The 25,069-nt window shown below is 41.3% G+C and overlaps 4 protein-coding genes across 7 annotated transcripts in view; 2 read left to right on the forward strand and 2 right to left on the reverse strand.

Annotated features, from left to right (window-relative positions):
• LOC148097219 (T cell receptor alpha chain MC.7.G5-like) overlaps window positions 1-2,678 on the reverse strand; it is a 151,399-nt gene extending 148,721 nt beyond the window's left edge. Inside the window, exons 1-2 of the mRNA XM_087831917.1 lie at window positions 2,627-2,678; window positions 2,236-2,541 (exon numbers count right to left, since the gene is read on the reverse strand). Of these exons, the coding sequence (XP_087688043.1) occupies window positions 2,236-2,541; window positions 2,627-2,678 (358 nt within the window). The remainder of the gene's footprint in view (window positions 1-2,235; window positions 2,542-2,626) is intronic.
• LOC148097218 (uncharacterized) overlaps window positions 1-25,069 on the reverse strand; it is a 532,237-nt gene that overhangs the window by 196,667 nt on the left and 310,501 nt on the right. The gene's annotated exons all lie outside the window — the stretch shown is intronic.
• Window positions 4,873-11,604, forward strand: LOC148097222 (uncharacterized). The gene is made up of 2 exons (XM_087831906.1): window positions 4,873-5,114; window positions 9,427-11,604. Exons 1-2 carry the CDS (start codon window positions 4,943-4,945, stop codon window positions 10,260-10,262), a joined length of 1,008 nt encoding a protein of 335 aa, XP_087688032.1. The 5' UTR covers window positions 4,873-4,942; the 3' UTR covers window positions 10,263-11,604.
• LOC148097223 (uncharacterized) lies at window positions 17,023-23,939 on the forward strand. The gene is made up of 2 exons (XM_087831907.1): window positions 17,023-17,269; window positions 19,921-23,939. The coding sequence occupies exons 1-2, from the start codon at window positions 17,098-17,100 to the stop codon at window positions 20,742-20,744; spliced, it is 996 nt and encodes a 331-aa protein (XP_087688033.1). The 5' UTR covers window positions 17,023-17,097; the 3' UTR covers window positions 20,745-23,939.

Consider the following 25,069-nt stretch of genomic DNA (forward strand, 5'->3'; position numbering starts at 1 on the left):
TGGTATTGTCGGTACCACTGGATATTGTTGATAAGACCATCATATGTACAGGTCAGGTTGATGTTTCCTCGCTCTGCAACAGCTTCTTCAGCACGTTCCTGCTTTATGCTGTTCATGGAGCCCAAAGCTGCAAATGAATGATTCATGTCAGTCTTTTTCTTTCTTTGTGAGCATAATGAGATGAAGAAATCTGCTAATAATAACTCTGATCAAATCTCGTCACAATGAGACTTTTCTGTGTTCTAACACTCACCTATGCAGTGAGAGAAAAGTACAAACAGGTAAAGGAACATGTTTCAGGTGCTGAAGTCACAGCAGATGAACAAAGTTCAGTAGAATGAAAAGACTAAGCAGCCTCTCTGCTGCACAGCCTTCTCCTCAACATCAGGCTGTAGTTCTGCAGGAAGAGACCATCTCATTGGCTGAGTTCAGCATCAGTGGGTGGAGCCAGACAGAAACCTGTTTAGAGTCTTTATGGACAGCGAAACATCTGCTGGTTGTTTTTACAGCTTCATTGTTCAAGTCAATTCTGTTTTATTCACACAATGCCAAATCACAACAAAAGTTGCCTCCAGTTGCTTTGCACTAAAAGGTAAAGACCCTACAATAACACAAGAAACCAGAGAAAATCCCAACAATTATATGATTATGAGCAAGCACTTTGGCAACAGTGGGAAGGAAAAACTCCCTTTTAACAGGAAGAAACTTCCGGCAGAACCAGGCTCAGGGAGGGGCGGGGCCATCTGCTGCGACCAGTTGGGGTGAGAGAAGGAAGACAGGATAAAGACATGCTGTGGAAGAGAGACAGAGGTTAATAACAGATATGATTCAATACAGAGAGGTCTGTTAATACATAGTGAGTGAGAAAGGTGACTGGAAAGGAAAAACTCAATGCATCATGGGAATCCCCCGGCAGCCTACGTCTATTGCAGCATAACTAAGGGAGGATTCAGGGTCACCTGGTCCAGCCCTAACTATATGCTTTAGCAAAAAGGAAAGTTTGAAGCCTGATCTTAAAAGTAGAGATAGTGTCTGTCTCCTGATTATGAAACAGGAGACAGACACTTGGAACCAGTGCTCAGTCCACTCCTGTACATCCTCTTCAGCTACGACTGTGTCCCCTTCCAGAGCAACACCTCCATCATTAAGTTCATTGACGACACAGCCATCATGGGGTTGATCACTAGTAAAAAGGAGGCTGCTTACAGGGAAGAGGTGGCTCAGCTGGTGTCATGGTGCCTGGAAAATTATCTCTCCTTAAATACTAAGACTAAGGAGATGATTATTGACCCAAGAATCAGGAGAGAGCAGCACGCCCCACTATACATCAACAGGACTCGGGTGGAGAGGGTGAAGATCTTCAAATTCCTCAGCACTCACATCAGTGAGGATCTCACCTGGACCCATGACACACAGTAGATCATCAACAAGGCTCAACAACAACTCTTCTTCCTAAGGAAGCTGAGAAAATCTGGATTAATCTCTAAACTGCTCAGCAACTTTCACAAATGCACAGTGGAGAGTATCCTGACAAACTCCATCACAGTGTGGTGCGGGAACAGCACCACTCCGGACAGGAAGGCTCTCCAGCGTGTAATCGACTCATCTATGGAGTACCCCTCCAACCACTACAGGACATTTACAACACTGGCGTCATGCAAAGGACTCACAACATCATCAAGGAAAGGCCCCACCCACAGCACACACGGTTCACACTCCTGCTATCTGGCAGTCGCTACAGGAGTGTGAAAGCAAAGAAGAACAAACAAAAAGAGTTTCTGTCCACAGGCCATCCGGCTACTGAATCACTGACTAATTGTCAAACTGTTATTATCTGTCCTCAATAACCTGACCTATAAATTTGCAATTTTGAACTTTTATATAGAATATAATACAACTTCATAGAATATAAACAATTTGAATATTTGGTTGGACTCATCTGGTTGTGTCAGGGCTCTGCTTTCAGTGTCATGTTCTGCTGCTCCTGAGGCTGATGTTCAAGGATTATAAGAGAGGACGAGGTAGCTGAGAACATCATTGCCGAGGCCACAAAAACTCCAGCTGAAAGTTCATCCCACAAGAATTGTTATTTTATACTTCAAAAAGTTTTCATTTTAATCATCACAACCTGCATCCTAACAAATCACAGAGGTTTAACAGTGTGTGGCTCCCTCTAGTGGATGTTGTGGAGTATTCTGTTGTCTTTGCTCCAAAGGTTTTTGTACAGAGTTTTGCTGTTTCCTGTCACTGTGGGCTGCAGAGCACAGTAGTACACAGCAGAGTCTGTCACTGCAGCAGAGGAGATGCTCATCTTGATTTCTGTTCCCTCCACTTTAATCTTCAGTCCAGGAATTTTTTCTTCTCCTACTAATCCTGATGGTGAGTGTGAGATCAGGAGCTCTGGTGCTTTTCCTGGATGTTGTCGATACCAGAAGAAATAATTAGCAGCACCTTTAGAGTAAGTGTAGGTCAGAGTAACTGTGCTGCCTTCTAAACTGGACTCTTCATCTTTGACTGGAGTGAGATCTTCACAGCCGACACCTGAAAGATGAGATGACAGTATTAAATGTGGGGACGTTAATGAATCATTTGAATTGAACATAGTTTCCTGTGTAGGTGAGCAGACCTGTGAGAGTGAGAAGAATCAGAGGAAACACACAGTGATGTAATGACAGCATGTTGAGGAACATAAAGTTTGTTTTGTGTTGAACTCTGTTGAATGTGGAGGTTTTTCTCTCTTCTATAGTTCAGTAACAGCTCAGCTCCTCCCTGAATCTCTGCTCCTCCTCTCTGCTCTCAGTCACTCCTCCTCCTGTGGTTTGCAAACTTGAAACCCTGTGAGGTGGGAGGGTCACTGGAGTTAAAAATACAGGGATGTCTCTTCCCCCCCCCCCCCCCCCCCCCCCCCCACAAAGTCTTCCACTTTGAGCCAAAAATTATTTCCAGATTTTGTCACCTTTGAGCTGAGCTTCTTCAGAAATATTTAATATATTAAAAAAACAGCTGCGGTAGAATATAAAGTACGATGTTGTCGGGTAAACAATGGAAATAGATCCCAATAAATTTCAGCATCAGACAATATGTCAATAAAACATATCTATTTATGCCATGAAGCTGTTGTGCAGATGCTAATCATGGACGAGGTTTGGACCTAGCAGAGCTGTGACGTCATTTCATTCAGCATCCCTCTCTACAGTTATGAGCTGCTTAAAACTGTTCACCTTTTAAGCAGGTCGAGGCTGCTGGCGTGTTTCTTATTCACTCACTATGAGTTTAGATAACTGTCTCCATTTTAATCATTAGTTATTATTATACTCTGGCTCTCTTCAACAGCATTTCTTTATTGTGTCTTCCTCCCCTCACCAACTCCAATAATTTTCTTTCTGATTAAGATTTGCACACCATTAAGCACAAAATTAGGCACATTGTAAATATGCTAAATCTGATACATTTGTTTATCAAATATAGCTTTTGCTGTTTGACTGTATTCCCTAATTTCTTTGTGTCTGAACGTTCCTGCAGTTGGTTTGTGGTTGATGTGGATTTGCTGCTCATGTGAATCCTCCCACAGTGTTTCATTAGCAGCTGTAACCACAGTGACTCTGATAAAACAGGAATTAGCAGAATCCATCTGATATGAAGCTGTGCTTTGAATACCACTTCCCTCCTCTTTGAAGAGTAGTCAGATATCTGTGTTCAGGTTTTTGTACAGCCTCTTCTACACTTTGTATCACTGTGTTTCTAGAGCACAGTAGTAGAGAGCTGTGTCTGCCAGGGTTAGGGCTGCTATGGTCAGATTAGTTGATGTAGGTGATGTTTCTGAGTCATATCGATCATCAGGAATATATTGAACACCACTGCTGTCCTTTGCTCCTTTCCAGAGTATAAACTGAGGAGCCTGAAGGTCAGAATGATGTTTGTACCAGTGAAGTAGAGGATATCTTGATGTTGTCTCATAGTTACATGTGAGTTTGACAGATTCTCCTTCTGTTTCAGTGACTTCATCTCGTTCAGGAGTGATTGAGTCTCCAGCTGTTAGTCCTGGAAAAAGTAGAGTAAATGAAGCAATCAGACTAACATTGTCCATGAGGCTGAGAGGAGAAGAAGGTGGAAATGAAGAAAAGTAGGACAGAAGTCAAAATCTACAATCCTCCAGACCAATGATTCATTTCTAGCACAGAGTTCAGAGCAGAGAAAGAAATGTTGCGTTCTGAGAAAAGAGACAAAAGTTCACCTATGAAGTGAGATGAAAACAAAAAGAGGTGCAGCAACATGTCTTTGGAGCTGCTGAAGCCAGACAGACAGCACATGAACAATGTTCTTCCACTGCAGCAGATTCACCAGGTTGTGCTTTTATTTCCTCAAACTTTTTGCTCTCCAGACAGAAATCATCTCAGTGGTTGATCTGGACGTATGTGGGCGGGGCCTGTGGATGATTTTGAACCTCCAACATCGAAGTGAGTGAAACAGTAAAATATACAGTGATGTTAAGTATTAAACATTACTGACAGACTGGATTCAGTAGGATCACTCTTTCTGTTAGCAAATACATGAATAAACCCTTTTTCTATTTTACGCAGCTCGTGTACGCCGACACTAACACAAAAACTTGAGACATGAGTTGAATATCATTAGACAGTTTGCAAGGTGAAATTCACAGTGTTTTATTCATGAACGATCTTTTTCACTGTTTCATGTTTAGAATCTGTTCGGATGTATTTTGTTATTAAGAAATCCAGAAAAAATATCCCAACTAAAACCTCAATGATAAGAACTTTTTTAAAGGCGGAACAACGAGTAAAATGTCCTGTTTTGGCGGAACTTCCCTTGTGCAACACTAGACGGAAGTGGACTACACAAATGCGGAAGTAGCATTAGCTTTGTTCCTATGTGACCGAGCCGAGTGTTGTTGTGTGTGAGTGTGTGAGCTGTGTCAGCAACGATGCCTTCAGTTCAGTATCTGAGAGAGTTTATCAACGAGCGACTAACTGCTGCTGCTGAACAAATATTCTTGGAGTTTGAAAAAACGATCGTCCAGTACGAGGAAGAGATCGACCGTCAGCGCAGACTGCTGGAGATCACCTGGAAACCCGAAATCAAGCTGCACAGGACAGGTGAGTGTCCCTCTGAGGGAGGATCCTGATCACAGCTCTGCGGGACGTTTCTGATTGTGAGGACTTTTTGGAGATGTGAGCTAACAAAGAGCAAACAGAGGACAGGACTGCACTGCGCTCCATTCTTTGCTTGAAGTAGATTCTCCTGTGTGTAAGGGTTTCGGTCGTATACTTTCCATCTCCATGCTGAGAAAAACACATCAATAGGGTTCAAAAGGGAGAGTATGGTGGAAGAAACACATTAAATGCTGCTCATTGTGAAACCAGTTGCATAATTTTGAACCACATGGGATGCTCTGCCTGCTCGCGGTCGCTCTACTCAAGCAAAGCATCCTGTAGCCCATCCAGGAATGTTGCTATAAGTTCGTTGTTGTACAGCCCAACAGTAACATGACTGTGGAGAAACCCACAGCTGCTGATGGCAGCACAGTTACATTTCCACCACGCTGGCCATGCAGTTCAATAATGGCACATTGACCTCTGACATTGCAACCTTTTTTTCTCCTTTTTGCTAGATTCAACATGTATGTTGTCTTCTATATTCCCTTGCTGCATTTCATGCAGTCAAATTGCATTATTTTGACAATAAGTGTCTCCTGGTGTTTAGGGCTGGGACGACGTCGACGTTAAAAAAAAAAAAACGTGCGTCGATGCGTCGTCACTTTCAAAACAGACATGGCGGCAGCGAGTAGCAGCAACATGATTGAGGCAGCCGCAGTCGACTTAAATCAATCCACCCGAATACGCAGTTCTACAGTGTGGGGATATTTTAACAGAACAGGAAGTGTTTCAGTCATTTGCCGGCTTCGTGAGGTGGAAATGGCCAATCATAAAAGCACGACGGCTATGCACCAGCACCTCAAACGACAGCATCCAGGAGCAGCTTCTGCAAAGGACAAACCACCGTATATTTTCAACTTTCTTACCAACACTGCTTTTTACCCTTTAATTCATCCAGACACCCGCCTCGTAGGCCTACACTCACTCATAGACACAGAGAAAAACACCCCACCTCCGTAAATGCAAAACTCATTTAAGCTGCTTAGCAGTAAGCTGCTGTTTAGTTGGTTTTTATTTGCGGCCCATGCTGGCAAAATGAGTCGGAATGCGCGCAGGCTGATTATGGGAATCTGCGAAAGACGAAAATGCGAGACAGCAAATTGGCCGCAGGAAAACTGTTAACGAGGATAATGCACCACCTGCTAAACATAGCTGTCGTGGACACTATTACGACATTGTTAAAGTGCTTATAATCGAATAAAATTAAAATAGAATCGGATTGTAAAATTTATTAGGGAAAATAATCATTTTGCCAGCCCTACTGGTGTTGTGAGCACATGCATGTTCTTCCACCCACCTTTGGCCATCTTTCAATTCTAAGCAAAATACCATTTAGTTATAAGTATTGTTAAATCTCCCAATTCTTTGATCTTTGGGCTGAAGGAAGAACAACACCTGGTGTATAAATGCTCAATCAACAATCTCTTTATTCCATCCAACACTTTGAGCATTAAAAAACGTCTAGACGGGAGATGTGGACAGGAAGGTGTCTGTCAGATCTCAAAGGCTACGTTCACTCTGCAGGTCTTGATGCTCAATTCCGATTTTTTGATCAAATCCGATTTTTTTGTCTGCTCGTTCACACTACAAATAAAATGTGACAGCAAACGCGCTCTAGTGTGAACGCTCAAAGCGGCCGCATGCGCAAAAGAAGACGTCACACACAACGCGCTCTGTTTAGACCCAGAGCAACAGTATTGTTTGACTGATGGCCTTAATATAAAGACTTCGGACTTCACGTTTCCCAATTTTTGCTTTAAGTTATTTTGTTATTTACATAATAATGTAAATAACCTAATAATGATCCTTATTGCTGTTTTAGAGGAGCGGTGCTTCAAAGGATAGTTGCAGATTTCTGTCAGAATCTGCAGATTATACAGAACAAATAAAATGTTCACGTTTCTCCAACGTTGTCTTCCCAACAGTTTCACTGACATCTACACGGGATGGACAGGAAGCGTTCGCGATGTCTTCGCTGATAATTGGCGTCTGTCTTGTGTCAGTGACGTAAAAGACGGATTTAATGCGACATGGCCGTTCAAACAGCAGCTTTCTAAAACATCAGATATGTATCGGATTCAGGACCACATACGAAAGTGACCCAGATTGGATTTGAGAATATCGGATTTGTGCCGTTCACACTGTCAGAGCGTGATCGGATATGGGTCGCATAGGGTCAAAAAAATCGTATTTGATGCGCTTTCGCCTGCAGTGTGAACGTAGCCTAAGTGTCTGACCATTTCTCACATTCTTATAGCTTTGCCCCCCCTTCCACAGTCATAAAACCTAAACATCCACATTCTTACTCTCTCTCAGTGAGCCTAAGTTCTGACCTTGGCTTCCTGTGCAGTGTGTTCTGTTCTTCCTAATCAGACAAATAAGGCCATGATTCTCTGAAAACAGTATTTCTTATGAATCAGCAGTATGATGCATCATAAACAATGTAATTCATTCACAATAAATCAGCAGTCTCATGTAATACAAATCAGTTTAATAAATGTAATAGTTATCACCTTCTTCTAAGTCAGGAGAATAATGCAAACTAAAACTACATAATGATTTCACAATCTTTAATTAGAGGTATAACGTGGCATAAGATAGTCTGATATACTTGCATAGCACATGTTTACATCACACTATTTCATTTACAGAGTTTGTTGTGTACAGAGAGTCTTTGAGCTTGACTCAATGGTTAGGCCTCATGAATACATCTTTGTGGATGAAGCTGGATTCAATCTAGCAAAAAGCAGAAGAAGAGGTTGTAACATGTGTTTTCAATTTTGAGTGGTAGTGTGTTAATGATGAAAACTGTGTGTTAGTTGTGTTTCACTTCTGTTGCCTGTGTCCATCATTCTGGGTACAAGTGCACCACACTGCTAAATGTGTTTAGAGTTGTGGTAAATGGGAGATTCAGATTTGCAAATGGAGTCCTGACCAGATGAATAGTGTTTAAGATTTTGGCATCTGTGGGACTGATTTAATGAAAGAGTTTTCATAGTTGGCAGTATAATTTTTACAATGGGATTTAGTGTTTTAGCAATTCAGCAAAACTGTAATCGCCCGTCTATATGTCTGAGCTGAATCTTTAGCCTGCTTAGAATCCATTCAGACAGGGGTGGGACTTTATTTTGATGGGCACACCATGTGGCCAATCACATGGAAAGACAGACTGGGACCATACCATTACGTGGAAGAATGAAGGGGGGCAGACGTTTTGAAGACGGCATATGTAGTGCTACAGGCAGGCACACAGAGAGACGGGAGCCGGATTTCAATTTAAGCATGTCGGGAAAGAGTGAAGAAACATAAAACAAACATCTGGCTGCATTTCAGTGATACTGGAGACTGCAAAGCTGCAGAATTGATCAAACTAGGAGCTGCTTTTATTTTCAGCCATTTCCCACTGTGGAGGACAAAAGGTTTCAAACGTGTCTGGTCTTAAAATGTGCGTTCTCTCTATTAGTAACAAATGCACCAAATAAGACTTATGGAAACACAAAATGAAAAGTGCTTGAGAAAGACAACATTTGAATATTACGTAAAATAAACTATATATGACGTGTGTTTGAATGGCAGAGATGCAGAAATGTGTGCATATGGCGCAGAGCCATGGCTCAGTGTGTCTAAATGAGTCTCACAGGCCTGAATGTGCACTTGAAACCACTGGGACAGCTTGTGATCTGACGGCACTTTCTTTTGTCTTTCAGTTCTTTATAGGTCGTATAGGTCAAAAAATCAAAATTGTATTTAGAGAAAAAAATCAATGTGAAGATTAGTTGTTTCAAGACAAACTATTCTCTGAGTTAGTGAGGCCGTACTTGAAAATCAGTTTTAGTTAAAGGAAAGAAATGATTTGGCTTTCAGTTTATAAACTCAGGGCTGAAGAGATGGTACAGAAAGCTGTGCATGCTCAGATGGAAAAAAACAAACATGAAGGAGATTTACACAAAATGAAACAGCTAGTCATGGACAAATGTGAGGTCATCGGTGGTTACAGCCTCGTAGAGTAAAGAGGATCGATGTTGTCTCACAGGACTCATCTACACAAGGCATTTTATAGAGTACAGCAGCAACGGCAGTTTCTTAAAACATCTCCACATTTTGACTTTTTCTCAAAACGATCAATGACATATATATTTTTTGATATGTCCCTAATACTCCATTGCATCGTTTTGCTTTCTCCACCCTTAAAATTAGTGACTTGAGCTTAGAGAATCTCAAGTGTATTTGTTTTCTCCTTTCGTCCCTCTAGATGTCCCACAGCAACACATCTCCTCGGAGGAGGAGGTTCTCCCTGACCAGCAGCTTTGTAACCAGGAGAGGAGCTCCAGTGTGGACCAGGAGGAACCAGAACCTCCACAGATTAAAGAGGAAGAGGAGGAACTGTGCAGCAGTCAGGAGGGAGAGCAGCTGGGACTGAAGGAGGAGACGGATACCTTTATGGTGACTTTTATTCATAAGGAAAGTGACCACAGCAAACCAGACCCAGTCAGCTGGGATCAACTTCTCTCTCACAGCTCTGATGTAACTGAAAGACAGTCTCAGGAAAGAAGCAAGACTGTAGATTCAGGATCAACTAGAAATAGAAAAAAAAGTCACAAGAAAGCAGATGATTCACCTACATCAGAGAAACACTCTGACACAAGTAAAAGGGCTTTCAAATGTGATGTTTGTGGAAAAGCCTTTAAGCAGAATTATGAAATCAAAAGACATTATAGAATCCATACTGGTGAGAAACCATATCCTTGTAAAACATGCAACAAAATGTTTGCATGGAGTGGTGATTTACTGAAGCACATGAGAGTTCACACTGGTGAGAAACCATTTCCTTGTAAAACCTGTTTGAAAATGTTTGCAAGTACAAGTTCTTTATCGAGCCACATGAGAACTCACACGGGAGAGAAGCCATATGGTTGTAAAGCATGTGGGAAAATGTTTGCGTACAGTAGTGATGTAAGGAAGCACATGAGAACTCACACTGGTGAGAAGCCATATCATTGTAAAGCATGCGGGAAAATGTTTGGTTTTAGTTGTTCATTGTTGCGCCACATGAAAACTCACAAAAGTCAGAAGTCGTACTCTTTCTAGAGAGAAAATGATGTCATGGAAGCCAAGGTCTTCCAGTTTAGTCAAAGGAGCTTGCAAAGAAAAGCGTCTGGACTTCTTTAAGTTACTTGAAGACGTTTCACCTCTCATCCGAGAGGCTTCTTCAGTTCTAAGTGGACTAAGTGGCTCACAGTGGACATAGTGAGCGACCATCTTTGAACAGAGGCGGTGGTTTACGACACCAACTCTCTGCCATCTATAATCCAGTTTTGAGATCCCTTCCCAGACGCCTTAAGGCCCACTCACACCCTGGGCCATCTGACCTCAGGAATTCGCATGATAAGGTGGGGCCAGGTTTCACAATGAACTCACCCGAAACTCTGGCTGATTGGGACCCACACCCAGTTCCACACCTTGGCTCAGGCGATTAGAGGATCATCAGGGGGTCCTTTTGTCCCTCTGTGGGGGGACACTCCCACTAGGGTTATATCTGGGACTCTCCACCATTTGACCTTAGAACTGAAGAAGCCTCTCGGATGAGAGGTGAAACGTCTTCAAGTAACTTAAAGAAGTCCAGACGCTTTTCTTTGCAAGCTCCTTTGACTACGATGACCTGGATGACTGAGAACCTTCACAGACATATCTTCCAGTTTATTACATGTGAGATTGGTCTAACCTGTTCCAAAACTTTAAGTTTTGTTTTTTTGGAAATGTTTTCCTTTACTTGCTGTATATTGGATAACTGTCAATTTCTGTGTTGTGTAATTAAAGTTAGTATGTTGTGATAATGATATGAAATAATAATACAGTGGTCCCTCGCTATGTGGTTCACCTTTCACAGATTTCTTTTGTGCAATTTTACATGTTTTTTTTTTTTAAAAGCGCATTGTGTCCTGCATCCTGATTGGCTGTAGACCATTGTCAGTCAATCTCCTGCAGTGTCTCCTGTACAGTACAGAATGCATTCAGCTTGTCAAATTTACCTAAATCTTCAGTCACTAGCAGTGTGACTCTAAAGTGTACTCTAATAATTGTAAAAAATAAAGTTGGCTACTTCGTGGATTTCACCTATCGCGGGTTATTTTTAGACGCAACTACCACAATAAATGAGGGACCACTGTATATAGAACTATTTGTGTGTCTACATACATTCATCGATTTTTCTTCCACTCTCCAGCGCTGCCTGGAGCTGCGTAAAGACTATCACAGCTCAATACCCCTTGAACAGGTTGCCAGCCTATCACAGGGCTAACAGAGAGGCCGACAATTTGTGAGAATGACAGCCTGTGGCAGCAGCTCTGTTTCTTTTCTTTTTTTCATATTTGTTGCTAATCTTTTTTCTTTTTTATGATTACGTTTTAATAAACCATGAATATATGTTGTTTTCTGCAATTTTATGGAACTCTTTGTCGTTTTTTTTAAAAAAAATTATAACGTCATACTGGCCAGAGTTGCACTGTATTTACATATACTCGGGTGCTAGCACTCCCGAAACACTTCTGTTGTCCGGAGAAAGAACAATCATCCCGTGGGAACTCGAGCTGAGATGTCAAGGGTACTAATCCAGAGCAAGACTTTAACAATGGAGAAGGAAACATACACCCTTAGTTTCATAGTGGTGAATGAGAGGTCTCTGGTTAATAAGATGGATGAGCTGTACTATCCAGGTGAGTATCATCTCATGGAGCATCACTTTGAAACACTGCCTAGCATGACTCTGAATTCACAGACCTACAGGTTACCTGAGCACAAGAGACAAATTGCATAAAAGGAATTGACTGAAATGTTTAGCTGGGAGTAACAGAAGAGTCGCACAGTGCTTGGTGTATCCCCATAGTTCTTGTAGTGAAGGAAGATGGTTCTCTGTGTGGACTACTGAAAGGTGAATGAAGTGTCTCGATTTGATGCTTATCCCATGCGCTCGGTCGACGAGCTCCTGGACCGGTTATGCACTGCTGTTTTTTTTTCACAATGCTGCATTTAACCAAGGGCAACTGGCAGATTCCCTTGTTTGCAAAGTCTAAGAAAAAACTGCCTTTTCCACGCCGTACGGGTTGTATTAATTCATCACACTTCTGTTCAGCTTATTTGGACTATTACTTTCCAGCACCTCATGGACCGGGTGCTGTGACTGCACGCTACATATGCTGCTGCCTACCTGGATGATGTTATCATCCAAAGCAACATCTGGGCCAAGCATGTGCAAGGATCGCTGGGGTCCTGGAGTCTTTGAGGCGGGCGGGGCTCAAGGCCAACCCAGAGAAGTGCGCATTTACACAGAGGGATGTATACTATTGGAGGTGGGCAGATGCGTCCGCATCCCAAGACAAAAAGGAGGTGAGTCGGTTCTTGGGGGTGGACGGTTACTACTATTGGTTCATGCCCGGCTTTGTGGAGCTGACCAGCCCATTGACTGATCTCACCTGAAAGGGTGCCCCACATCTGGTGTGGTGGATGGAGCAGTGCCAGGTGGCGTTTGTGCAGGTGGAGAAAGCTCTTTGAGGGGAACCCCTACTACACACACTAACAGAGGGCTGGGGGCCGTTTTGTACCAGCAGGTAAGGTGGGTTGACTGCCCCATCGTGTACATCAGCCAGAAACTCTCGGAGCAGGAGGCCAGGTTTTTGATATGTTCATGATGTGTTTTGATAAATTATGCATTTTCATATTGTGAGGCATACTGATATACTAACGTTGTTATTGAAATTTTGTGTAAAAATAATGTTTAGTAGTTTTGTGCAGGATACACAGGTTAGTTTGCAGTATTGTGTTAAAATCACAATAAGGGATCGGAAATCAGAGAGGACAGCTGTGAAACATCTGCTGACATCTAAAATCTGTTGTTTAAATCGACAAAGAGCAGCAGGTCAGCTGATCATAGCCTGTACATTGACAGGTTCACGAGTATGTTCCAGGTATGTGGAGGGTGCTCGGGAGATGCTTTTGTCCCATTGTAATGAAAAAGAGGAGAACCTCTTCCACTATGTAGAAGAAACATATTTGGTTTGCCTGTGACACCATCCATCATTGCATGCAGTTAGTTTATATTCATATTTATTGATTGAGTGTGTATGGAAATATTACTGTTCTTCATCATACAGTAAATGTTCTTCTCCGTATGAGTGTAAAAGATCCTTGAAGTTTGAACTTTGAGATCCTTCAGTTTGGTGTGGATAAATCTCCATGTTGTGGGTCGTTAATTTATTATTGTTTTCATGACACTATGGATTATCCTTCATATTTATATGTGCAAAGATTTCAACACTGCTTTATGAATTTGTATCTTGGTTTACAACAGATCTATGATTTCTGCGATTTCCTTTGGAATTAACCATAAGCATTGTTGGCTATAAAATGCCAGCCAACTCTAATGTTCTTTACTGAGAACCATTCAAAAATGTGAAATACATAAAATTCACAAAACCCAACAGTAATATCTTATTCCCCTGTGGTTATGGTAAAGTTCTAGCAACCACAGCTGCCAGTATTTTATGGTAAATCTAACTACATTTTTTAACACATGACACCAGAGAAGACACTAAAATCTCATTTGTCAGAGTGTCCTGTGACCAGAGACACTAAAACTTTCACAACATTTAAATATCAGATTCTTTCCATTTCAGGACCACAGACAGCGACGATGTTTCCTCCTGACTGTTGATGCTGATATAAAGTGTTGGTTTGTGGTTGATGTGGATTTGCTGCTCATGTGAATCCTCCCACAGTGTTTCATTAGCAGCTGTAACCACAGTGACTCTGATAAAACAGGAATTAGCAGAATCCATCTGATATGAAGCTGTGCTTTGAATACCACTTCCCTCCTCTTTGAAGAGTAGTCAGATATCTGTGTTCAGGTTTTTGTACAGCCTCTTCTACACTTTGTATCACTGTGTTTGTAGAGCACAGTAGTAGAGAGCTGTGTCTGCCAGGGTTAGGGCTGCTATGGTCAGATTAGTTGATGTAGAAGATGTTTTTGATTCATATCGATCATCAGGAATATATTGACGATGACTCTGTGACCTTGCTCCTTTCCAGAGTATAAACTGTGGAGCCTGAAGGTCAGAATGATGTCTGTACCAGAAAAGCCAAGGATTATTATCACTTGTCTCATAGTCACATGTGAGTGTGACAGATTCTCCTTCTGTTTCAGTGACTTCAGGTTGTTGAGGAGTGATTGAGTCTCCAGCTGTTAGTCCTGGAAAAAGAAAGAAGAAAAGTAGTGAAATGCAGTCTGTATATCTGCTTAATGCAGCAGCTTCAACTAAACTTTAATCCTGTTCTTAAACTCACCTATAATGTGAGATAGAAGCAAAAAGAGGTGCAGCAACATGTCTTTGGAGTTATTAAAGCCAGACAGACAGCACATGAACAATGTTCTTCCACTGCAGCACAATGACCAACAAATAATGTCATTGGATGAGCTCAACTTCAGTGGGCGGGGCCAGTGCAATAGCTCAGCCAATAGAATAGTTTTGTGCTTCCACAGCAGCTGTCTCTGTCTCTGATCTTTACTGCTTCATTTCTCTGTTGTCTTTGTCATCAGTCCAATGACACAAGAATCAGAGGTTTAACAGTGTGTGGCTCCCTCTAGTGGATGTTGTGGAGTATTCTGTTGTCTTTGCTCCAAAGGTTTTTGTACAGAGTTTTGCTGTTTCCTGTCACTGTGGGCTGCAGAGCACAGTAGTACACAGCAGAGTCAGACACTGCAGCAGAGGAGATCTCCAGACTGACTCGATTTCTCTCCTTGTTCAGTGCAGCAGTCAGTCGAGGGTTTGGGGGGGTTGCTCTCACCACACTCAGCTCACTCGTATCAGTGATGAGGAGAAGGAACTGAGGAGCTGATCCAGGATCGTGTCGATACCACTGGAGATTATCAGCTTTAACTGAATAGTTACAGGACACAGTAACTGTACGGCCCTCTGATGAAAACACTTCAGCACTGCTGGCAGTGATATCATCTTCCAAGCTGTTACCTGCTGATGAAACAACATGTTATATTCACAGCTCTGTTCCACAGTCACATGTCCATCATTGGAAAAACACAGTGAGCTCAAAGAAAGTCCAAACTGGATCTGTAACGCTGTAAACATGTCTTTGAATTTCAGGTGTTCCTGTCAGAAACATACGTACCTACGAGAGCTGCAAAGATCCAAATCACAGCCAGTTTTTCCATGTTTCCAGAGGAGAAATGTTGGAAGTGATGTTCACTGGGAGTTAGCTGTGAGTGGTCTGATGTTCACAGCTGGAGTCAGACAGGTTTCTGCAGTCAGGAGGAGGAGGAGCTGCTTTTGTTCTCATATGATGTGTCATGAGGAAGCAGGAAATGTTTGAAGTTTTTCTGCTTCTACTTTGTTCACACAGAGCATCTGATTCTTCTCTCTGTGGTGTCTGAGCCAAAGAACATCCACTAAACACTCACGTCTGGGCTCCACTTTGAAAATAAAACGTTTAATGTCTGTAAATTTGTAACCAATGAAAATTTACATTGTGTTATAATAAATGTAACTCTGAGAAAACTGTTGGAGTCAGATTTGAAAGACCTGAAAACTAACGCAGTGAGACAGATGAAGGAGGTTTTGCTCCTTTTATTTGATACAGCAGCCAAAAAATACGCTGCTGCAGTTTCTGCTCTTTTGTCTTTGATATTTTTGTATGAGTATGATGGATTTATTTAGTTGTGTATCAAAAATTAAATGAAAGTCAGCACTGAAAGCTAAACAGTCAAAATAATTTCCTTTGTTTTTATTCCACAGCCTGCATGGAGTTTAATTCATTCATGGATCTGTTTTCTCTTCTCACTGCAGCCTTGCTGCTCACAATCATTTATTCATTTACTGCAACAAACTGAGATATCCTTCCACTGCCACACAGATGACTGCCTAATTTACCTTCCTTTAACACCTAATAATCCAGGCTCCATACAACTCCTTTTAAACTGCCTTGAAGAGGTCAAAGCTTGGATGGATCTGAACTTTTTGAGCTTCAATGAAAGCAAAACAGAAGTAATTATAGCCAGCACTAATAATAACTCGTGCAATCCGCTTATTAATGGTGGTTGACTTGGGTCACACATCGAACAGCACATCACAAATCTGGGAGTTATTGTGGACTCGGATTATAAATATAATAAACAAATCAGTTCTGTGTCGTCTCTTAACTGGTACACACAGGCATCAACATATCTCACCCGTCCTCTCTTCACTGGCTTCCTGTTTATCTCAGAATTAATTTCAAAGTCCTAACGTTGGCTCATAAATGCCTAAATGGTCTTCCTCCTACATACCTTTCTGATACCTTTGCCAGGTCTCTCTTGGAAACGAAAATTTTAATCTCAGTGAGATTTTTAACTGGAAAAATAAAGGACAAATAATATACTTCAGCCTCATATTCCCTTAGATCAGCCTCCGACTGCTTTTGGTTGTCCCCAAAAACTAGACTGGAACTTGGAGGAGAACGAGCTTTTTCAGTTGAGGCTCCCAAACCTGGAAAACGTTGCCTTCAAATATTAGATGGCGATCTTTGCTTGCAGCTTTTAATTCTCTTTTGAAACACATCTTTTCTTTCAATAGTGTTTGGACCGGTGTGAGCTCATGTAATCTTTTTATTCTCTTAGTTTTATTTTATGTGAGAGTGTTTATCTTTTTTCTTTGTGCAGCACTTTGGGCAAACTTTCTGTTTTTTAAATGTACTTTAAAAATAAATTGGATTTGGACTGCCACAAAATTAGACTTTAACCAGGAACAAAAGGTAGCTATTGTCTACTGCCGGAACCTCACCATGTGACACAGGCGGAAGTAAACAAACAAAGGCGTCATTACCGTCCCACGTGTGTGTGCCTAAGCACAGAGACTGTTGTGTGTGAGCTGTGTCAGCAACAATGCCTTCAGTTCAGTATCTGAGAGAGTTTATCAACGAGCGACTAACTGCTGCTGCTGAACAAATATTCTTGGAGTTTGAAAAAACGATCGTCCAGTACGAGGAAGAGATCGACCGTCAGCGCAGACTGCTGGATATCACCTGGAAACCCGAAATCAAGCTGCACAGGACAGGTGAGTGTCCCTCTGAGGGAGGATCCTGATCACAGCTCTGCGGGACGTTTCTGATTGTGAGGACTTTTTGGAGATGTGAGCTAACAAAGAGCAAACAGAGGACAGGACTGCACTGCGCTCCATTCAAACAGCAGGCGCTGAAATCAGCCTGGATTTGAGCCTTCAATCAGAACTTTCTCTCTTTATTATTTAGTGAAACAAAGTTAGGATTAGGAGATTTGTCTGGTTTACAGGGGGACCCATGTGCCGAAAAGCTCCCGGAAATGTCGTGGTTGGAGTCCACCCTGGGCGTTTCCTCCCCGCTCTGTCCCTCTTTTCCTGTTTGCGCTCCAAAAGAATATTCCTATAGAATAATTCATGTAATGCTTTGAAATCAGGCCGGATTTGAGTATTTTATTCAACCTGAATCCATCACTGAATGAGTTTGTTTAGGGGCAATCATTTTAAACAGTTTCATGTTTCCTGTGAAAGTTGCAAACATCATAAATTTTAAAAAAGGATCCAGTTGAAGTCTTTCACGTGGCAGCAGCACTTCATTTGGTTCTTGCTGCTTCAGTTTTCTAATATGAGAATATTAATGATGAGAAAGATGAGGATGAGGAGGATGAATGTATATATGTGTATATATATACATTCATCCTCCTCATCATTAATATTCTCATATTAGAAATAATTAGAATAAAGGATGTTGTTGATGATGTTGTTTGTGGATGAGTCTGGAAGCAGGTGATCGAAGCAGTGAAAGAAAGTAAAAAAGAAAGAAATCAAGGACAAGGGTTAGCAGCATAAAAACAAGAGGGGGGGAAAAGGGGGGGGGGGGCACGAGTAAAAAAAACCCGGAAACATTCCAATTAAACCATTGATGGAGAGTGACGGAGTTCATTCTGCTATGAAATCACACTTAAGATGCGTTTTGATACCGGTAAGTTAAACAGATATTAATGCAAGTTAGTGTGAGTGGATGGGGAAAGGGTGTAGCGGATTCTTATCTGGTCTGAAGTTAATACAGCCACGGAGTGATGCCGGGGTCGTGGTAAAGCTGTCCTTCCACGTAGAGCCGGTCCACTGCGATGACAGCGTGTGAGCCCTCCTGGATGAAGCCGCGTCGGAATGGGAAGAGGACCCTGCGTCGTTCCAGGATCTTTTTGGGGAACTGGTCGTTCATGCTGAAGTCCGTTCCTTTGAATTCCCTGCCGCGACTTTTCACCTGTTCCTTTTGTTTGAAGTGGCCGAATTTGGCCACAATAGGACGTGGTCTCCCGGTCGCAGCATGCATGGGGCCGATGCAATGCACTCTATCAAAGGTGATGTTCTTCACCGTGTCCTCCGGCAGCTTCAGGTGGGTTTTGATGAAGCTTTTTACCGTGGTCTCCGCGTCTTCTCCAGCGTCTTCTGGAATACCAGAAAATACAAGATTATCACGCATGCCACGAGCTTGTAGATCAATAACTGTCTGTTTCATTTTTTTATTTTCTCTATTTAGCTGAGTAACATTGTCTGTGAGACATTTCACCGACTCCCTTAGCGTGGCATTTTCAGCAGCGAGCGTTTCCACCTGCTACTGGCTGAACTCCAGGGATTCTCGACATCTTTTCGACAACGGTGTCTCAGATTTGGCCGGGGAAAATGCACTTTGAGCCTTCTTCATAACAAGATCCTGAAAGCACTGATCAATGTGATTTTAGAGAGCCTCTAAACTCTCCCCGTTGTTCTCCAGGGTGTTGGAGATGATTTGGACAAGTATTGTTAGTTATAAGACAATTGATAAGTGCATTTGGATAAGTGCATAATACTGAAGCTCAAAGGAACTTGTTCAATTCTAAACTACCATTTGCTTTAATTTTCCGCCAAAATCTCCGGCGTCTGACGTCACTTAAAAACATGAGTCGCTTACCTTGTCCGTCACTTCCGTCACTTACCTCCTCTTTTCACTCCCACATTGGGTTGGCAGCTGCGGGGGTTTGTCCATTCCTCTGCAGATGATCTGTTAGCTGTTTGACAACTACTCTTTCAAGGATGTTTGATATGAAAGGAAGGTTGGAGATTGGCCTATAATTAGCTAAGACTGCTGGGTCTAGAGATGCTTTTTAAGTAAAGGTTTAACTACAGCCAGCTTGAAGGCCTGTGGTACATAGCTGATAATTAGAGATAGGTTGATCATATTTAAGATCGAAGAATTAATTAATTAATTATGAATTAATTAATTAATTCTAATTAATTAAGAAAAAGAGTCTAACTTAACATCAATGGTACTAAGAGTAGCTGTAGATAATATTACATCTGTGGGATGGTTATTGGTAATTTTTTCTCTAAAGGTTAAAATTTTATTTGTGAAGAAGTTCATGAAGTCATCACTAGTTAACGTTAAAGGGATGGTTGGCTCAACAGAGCTCTGACTGTTTGTCAGCCTGGCTACAGAGCTGAAGAGAAACCTGGGGTTGTTCTTATTTTCTTCAATCAGTGATGAGTAGTAAGATGTTCTGGCTTTGTGGAGGGCTTTCTTATAAAGCAACAAACTATCTTCAACAGCGTTTTGTAGTATAATGTGTGTCTATTCTTACTGCTGTACTTTTGCTGGTTTTTACAGTATATTTCCTCACATGTGTTTTTCTTGTATCATTTCTTTGTCTTGTCTCCTTTTGTCCCTCCAGACGTCCCACAGCAGCATGTCTGTAAGGAGGAGCTTCTCACTGACCAGCAGCTCTGTAACCAAGAGGGTCTCAACCAGAAGGAATCAGAACTTCCTCATATTAAGGAGGAACAGGAGCAACTTTGCAGCAGTCAGGAGAGAAGACAGGTTATACTGAAGGAGGAGACTGATACCTTCATGGTGACTGCTGATTATGGGGAAAGTGACCACAGTAAACCAGAACAAAAGAGTAACCAGCTTCTCTCTCACAGCTCTGCTGTAGGTGAGAGCCAATATCAGGAAATAAGGAAGAAGTTTGATTCAGGATCAGCTGGAAATAGAAACAAAAGTCACAACAACGCTGAATATCCACCTACTTCAGGAAGTCAATGTAACTCTGATAAAAGTAAAAAGTCTTCAAACTGTGATGTTTGTGGAAAAGCCTTTAAGTATGATTATATAATGAGAAGGCATTATCGAATCCACACAGGTGAGAGGCCGTTCTCTTGTAAAATGTGTGGGAAAACGTTTATATCTGCTAGTTCTTTGTTGAAGCACACAAAAACTCACTCAGGTGTTAAGCCATTGTGTTGCACAACTTGTGGAAAAAGGTTTGCATATAACAGTGATTTACTGAAGCACACAATATCACACACTGGGGAGAAACCATATCATTGTGCAACATGTGGGAAAGTGTTTGGATATAGTAGTTCTTTAATGACGCATATGAGAATGCACACAGGTGTGAAACCATATAATTGTAAAACATGTGGGAAGACGTTCAAACGTAACTGTCATTTAACGGAGCACATAAGAACTCACACAGGTGAGGAACTCAGGACTTAGAACTCTTTTATTGTCAATGTATAATTGCTTGCACACTGAAATTTGGAAGCAATACCACATAGTGTGAAAATAAAGACAACAATATACTAGAAAGAAGAAGAACAGACAATATAAGAACACTATGTACACTATAAACATGATGTACATGTCATAATAAAACATTGTAAATAATAAATAAGGGTATAAGGGCTATGGTCATTAAGGGATGGAGATTGCACATATAGCTGAAATATTGCACAGCAGGAGCAGAATATTGTATGGGAACAAAAAGAAACTCGCACACAAAGCAGCAGGAAGCTGTCCTTCACAACTACATAAAACGGGGCCATGCCTTTACAAATGTAATGTGAGACGGCTCCTGTGATTTGTTTATGGCGCTGGGATGTTTTCTCATGAGGGCCTTGTGTGAAAGACTGCTGTATCTTCAGCTAGTATGGTTTTTCTTTTCCCAACTTGCTCCCATCGTTCCACAACTTGGTTTAGCTTGGATTTTCTGGATTCTTGAGTATTCTTTTTTTGTGGACCTTCTATAAGTGATAGAAGAGATTTGTTGTGTTGCCATCGGGTGCAGGAATAGTTTTATAGCATAGCTTGCAAATGGGCGTCTTCTGCTCCGTGTTGGTGCCGTTGAACCCAAAATGTCACCAAATTACAGACGTACCCCTTTTTTTCAGTAAAAGTGCTTCTTCTCGGGCTGCCTGTGTAGCTGTCTCTGCCTGTTGCATGTCCGGGCATGAAACTGCTACCTGTCACACGTCCATCATTTTGAGTTACCGTAAAGCATGTCGCAAATCCGGGTGCACGTAAAGCAGCACCATGTCGCAAAACCACAAGACGGAGTTTCTGTGCGAAAAATATCATTTTTTTTAATACTTTATTTTCTCTTGCATAAAGTTAAGAGTATGTATAGTGAGAAGCGAACACTAATATATTTGCCACAGTCTATTTAACCCTTTAAGACCTATCATAGAACCAAGTCCGCCAGAGCTTACTTTTATATTTTTTACATGCTGTAGTGCCATTTGTGGGAGCATTTCAAGTTGCTATACATCAATACAACCGTTATAGCCCAAATTTTAAAAATATCATCATCATCGTTTATTTGTATAGCACTTTAAGAACACACCAGGCAGACCAAAGTACTGAACAACACAGATCAAAACTACTACCAAATTAAAAATACTATAAAATCATTACATACAATAAAATAAAATATGTCTGCATTAAGTCCATAGTAATTACATAAATTGCAAAAAAGTGCAATAAACTACAAAAAAATTGAAAATCATTTTTGTTTTTTACATATATTTCTAGCTAGAGAAATTTAAGAGGCTTATCCTTCAAAACTGTAAATACAAAAAAGTTGCACAAAACAGTTTCCAACAACAGGAAATTTATTTTGAGTGTCTTTATAATTTTATTTTTGAGATACGCAAAATTTTATATACTGCAGGAAAAATGAAAATAAATATTATATTGCAAATTTGCAAAAAGACCCAGCATGTGCATCAAAATAAACTATTTCCAGCAGTGCAATTTGAGTTCTAAGCATCCTAAAAATGATTCAGAAAAGCATAAAGACATACATGACTTTTAAAAACACCAGCATAGGCTTTTAAGGCCCTGAAGGTAAAAAAAAAACAACAACAACAAAACGCTACATTTTCCTGGAAAATGACATCACTTCCAGTTTTGGGTAGGTAATGGCGGACATGCGATAGTTCGCGATGACATCTATTTTAACCTTGGAAGTGTTATGAACAGCTGATCGGATCGGCAAAACGTGTTTCTGGAATTTTATGTTTTTGTTGCTGCAAGTGCTTTTTATGCAGTTTTTGCAAAGTTATATGTGGAAGGAAACTGTGACCGAGGGCAAGCTGATGGCAACTCTTCCGGTTTCATATGCAAAAAAAATTATTGCGCTAGCTTACGTGGTTCCTGTTCTACTGGGATTTAAAAATAGTTTAGGCAAAATGGAGTGTGCCCATTTCGACTGTTTTTAAAGGGTTAATGGTATATTTTATGTAATTATAAAATTAGGTTAGAAACGATAGAAGACAAATGGCACGATAGACACTTTTCTATCGTCCACACAATATATATCGTCATATCGCCCAGCACTAATGGGGGTGCAGTCACTGGTGTAGATGGTGTACAGGAGTGGACTCAGCACACATCCCTGTGGTGAGCCAGTGCTGAGAGACAGGGTGGATGATCTCTGGTTGCCAACCTTGACAGATTGTGATCGGTTTCTAAGGAAGCTATGGGATTATTGTTGCTGATTTGAGGCAATGCGAGACAGTGGCATGTGACAGGGAGAGGTTGAATAGTCTGGTGAACACAGGAGCCAGCAAGCGCAGGTTTTGAGGACACTCCCAGGTATTCCACTTGGCCAGTGGCTTTGTTGTCAAAGATGTGAAAAAAGGTTCAAAACCAGAACACAGTTGTGGCGCCATATGAGAACTCACACTGAGAGGTGGACTTTTGACACTAGGTTAATTGCTCAGTGAGCTGTGTTGAGCTAAAAGTCAGAGGTTTGTGTCACAAAAGTAGCTGTTTTTATCTAATTTGCTGTGGTAACTTACACTGAATAACCTGGTCAGGAGCAGGTAATGTGTTCAGAGTTTCACTTTAAAAGTGACTGTGCTGTTATACCTCATTTTAATCTGCTGCTAAATCTCTTTAACACTAATAAAATGGCAGCAATTAGAACACACAACACAAGAAAGTAATACAATTAATTTAGATTTGATACAAGCTAAAGCAAATCTTTTCTTAATTTTTACTGCTGTAAGTTTCAGGTCTCTAATGTGCAGTTGTTCCCTTAACATCATCTTCATAATCTACCCCTCAGGTTAGAAGTCTTTTTAGAGAAAACAGGGTCTAGGTAGAGAGTTTCTAAGGGTTTGAAGTTAAACCACCTTAACGCAGTAGTATACCTGCTGTAACGGTCGTTTTGCTCACCACCACGACCGTTTTTTTACAGAAACTTGTTGTACACCCACTGTTACGGCGCAGGAAACCTCTGCATTATTTTCCTGAACAGTCTGACGTCTTCAGCTGTCAGACTGCGATGTGATCAATTTTTAATGTTTTTAGTTGTTGTTGTTTTATCTTTTCCATGTGTATCAAAAAACTGAAATCTGCTGTGTTGTTGAATTAAAGTTAGAATTTTACAATTATGATATAAACCAAAAATGCACAACAGCTGTTTGTTTTCTTTCTTTCTTTGTTTTTTATCCGTGGGGTGGCTGTAGCTCAGGAGAAAGAGCTGATCACCTACTGATCAGAAGGTTGGAGATTTGATCCCTGGCTTCTCCATGCCAAGTATCCTTGGGCAAGTTACTAACCCCAAATTGCTCTCCGATGCATCCACAGGAGTGTGAATGTGTGTGAACGTTAGAAAGCACTTAGAAAATGTGCTTGTGCAAATAGGTGAATGCACAGGTTGGGTAAAGCACTTTGAGTGCTCAGAAGAGTAAAAAAGTGCTATATGAGAACCAGTCCATTTACCATTTATCATTTATCCATCCAAAACTCAAACATGTGATGCTGCCCACTGTGGTGACCACTGAGTAAGGGAGCAGGTTGGCCATCTATCACAGGTCTAACAGAGACAGAATATTCACACTCACAAGTTTGTCTGTGTGATTTTAAGTTTGACTTTTTTGATCTCACAGGTAAAACTGTTACAGCAGCAGGATGAGAAAGAGTAAAAACTGTACGGTATACAATAAACAACAAATAACAGAGTTAAAACAAAAGTGTCCGGTAAGGGTCTAACACTATGAGATCAACAGGAATGTAAGACTGGCATTGTGTACGACACCGGTGGAAATTGCATTAATAAATAATATTTGCAACGTAAATTACATTTTAAGTGTGACAAACACAAAAAACTGGAAAATCACAAAGCGGGCAAACACCTTTTCACACCACTGTATGCTGCCCCTGCAGCAGAATAGATTCAGTCACTACCACAGACTGATGGAGGATGGTGGTGACTGCACATATTTAAGCACCTGAGCTTCCTTAGAAAGTAGAGTGATTGTGCTCTTCTCTCATCACTGTTGGTCTTTCAGTCCAGTCTGTCATTCAGGTCGACACCCAGGTACCTGCAGCTGTCCACTGTTTCCACCACCTCATTCATGATGTTGATGGGTCAAGTTGCAGGTTGTATTCACCAGAAGTCAAGCACTCTCTCTTTTGTCTTGCTGGAATTTAAAAGGAGGTGAGTTCTCACGGACCACTTCACAAAGTTCTTCGCCACCTCCCTGTACCTTAACACACCCAACCACTCGAGTGTGATTAAGACTTCTGCAAGT

This window comes from Neolamprologus brichardi, chromosome 18 (assembly GCF_056152115.1).
Source record: "Neolamprologus brichardi isolate AB-2024 chromosome 18, ASM5615211v1, whole genome shotgun sequence".
Taxonomy (NCBI): Eukaryota; Metazoa; Chordata; class Actinopteri; order Cichliformes; family Cichlidae; genus Neolamprologus; species Neolamprologus brichardi.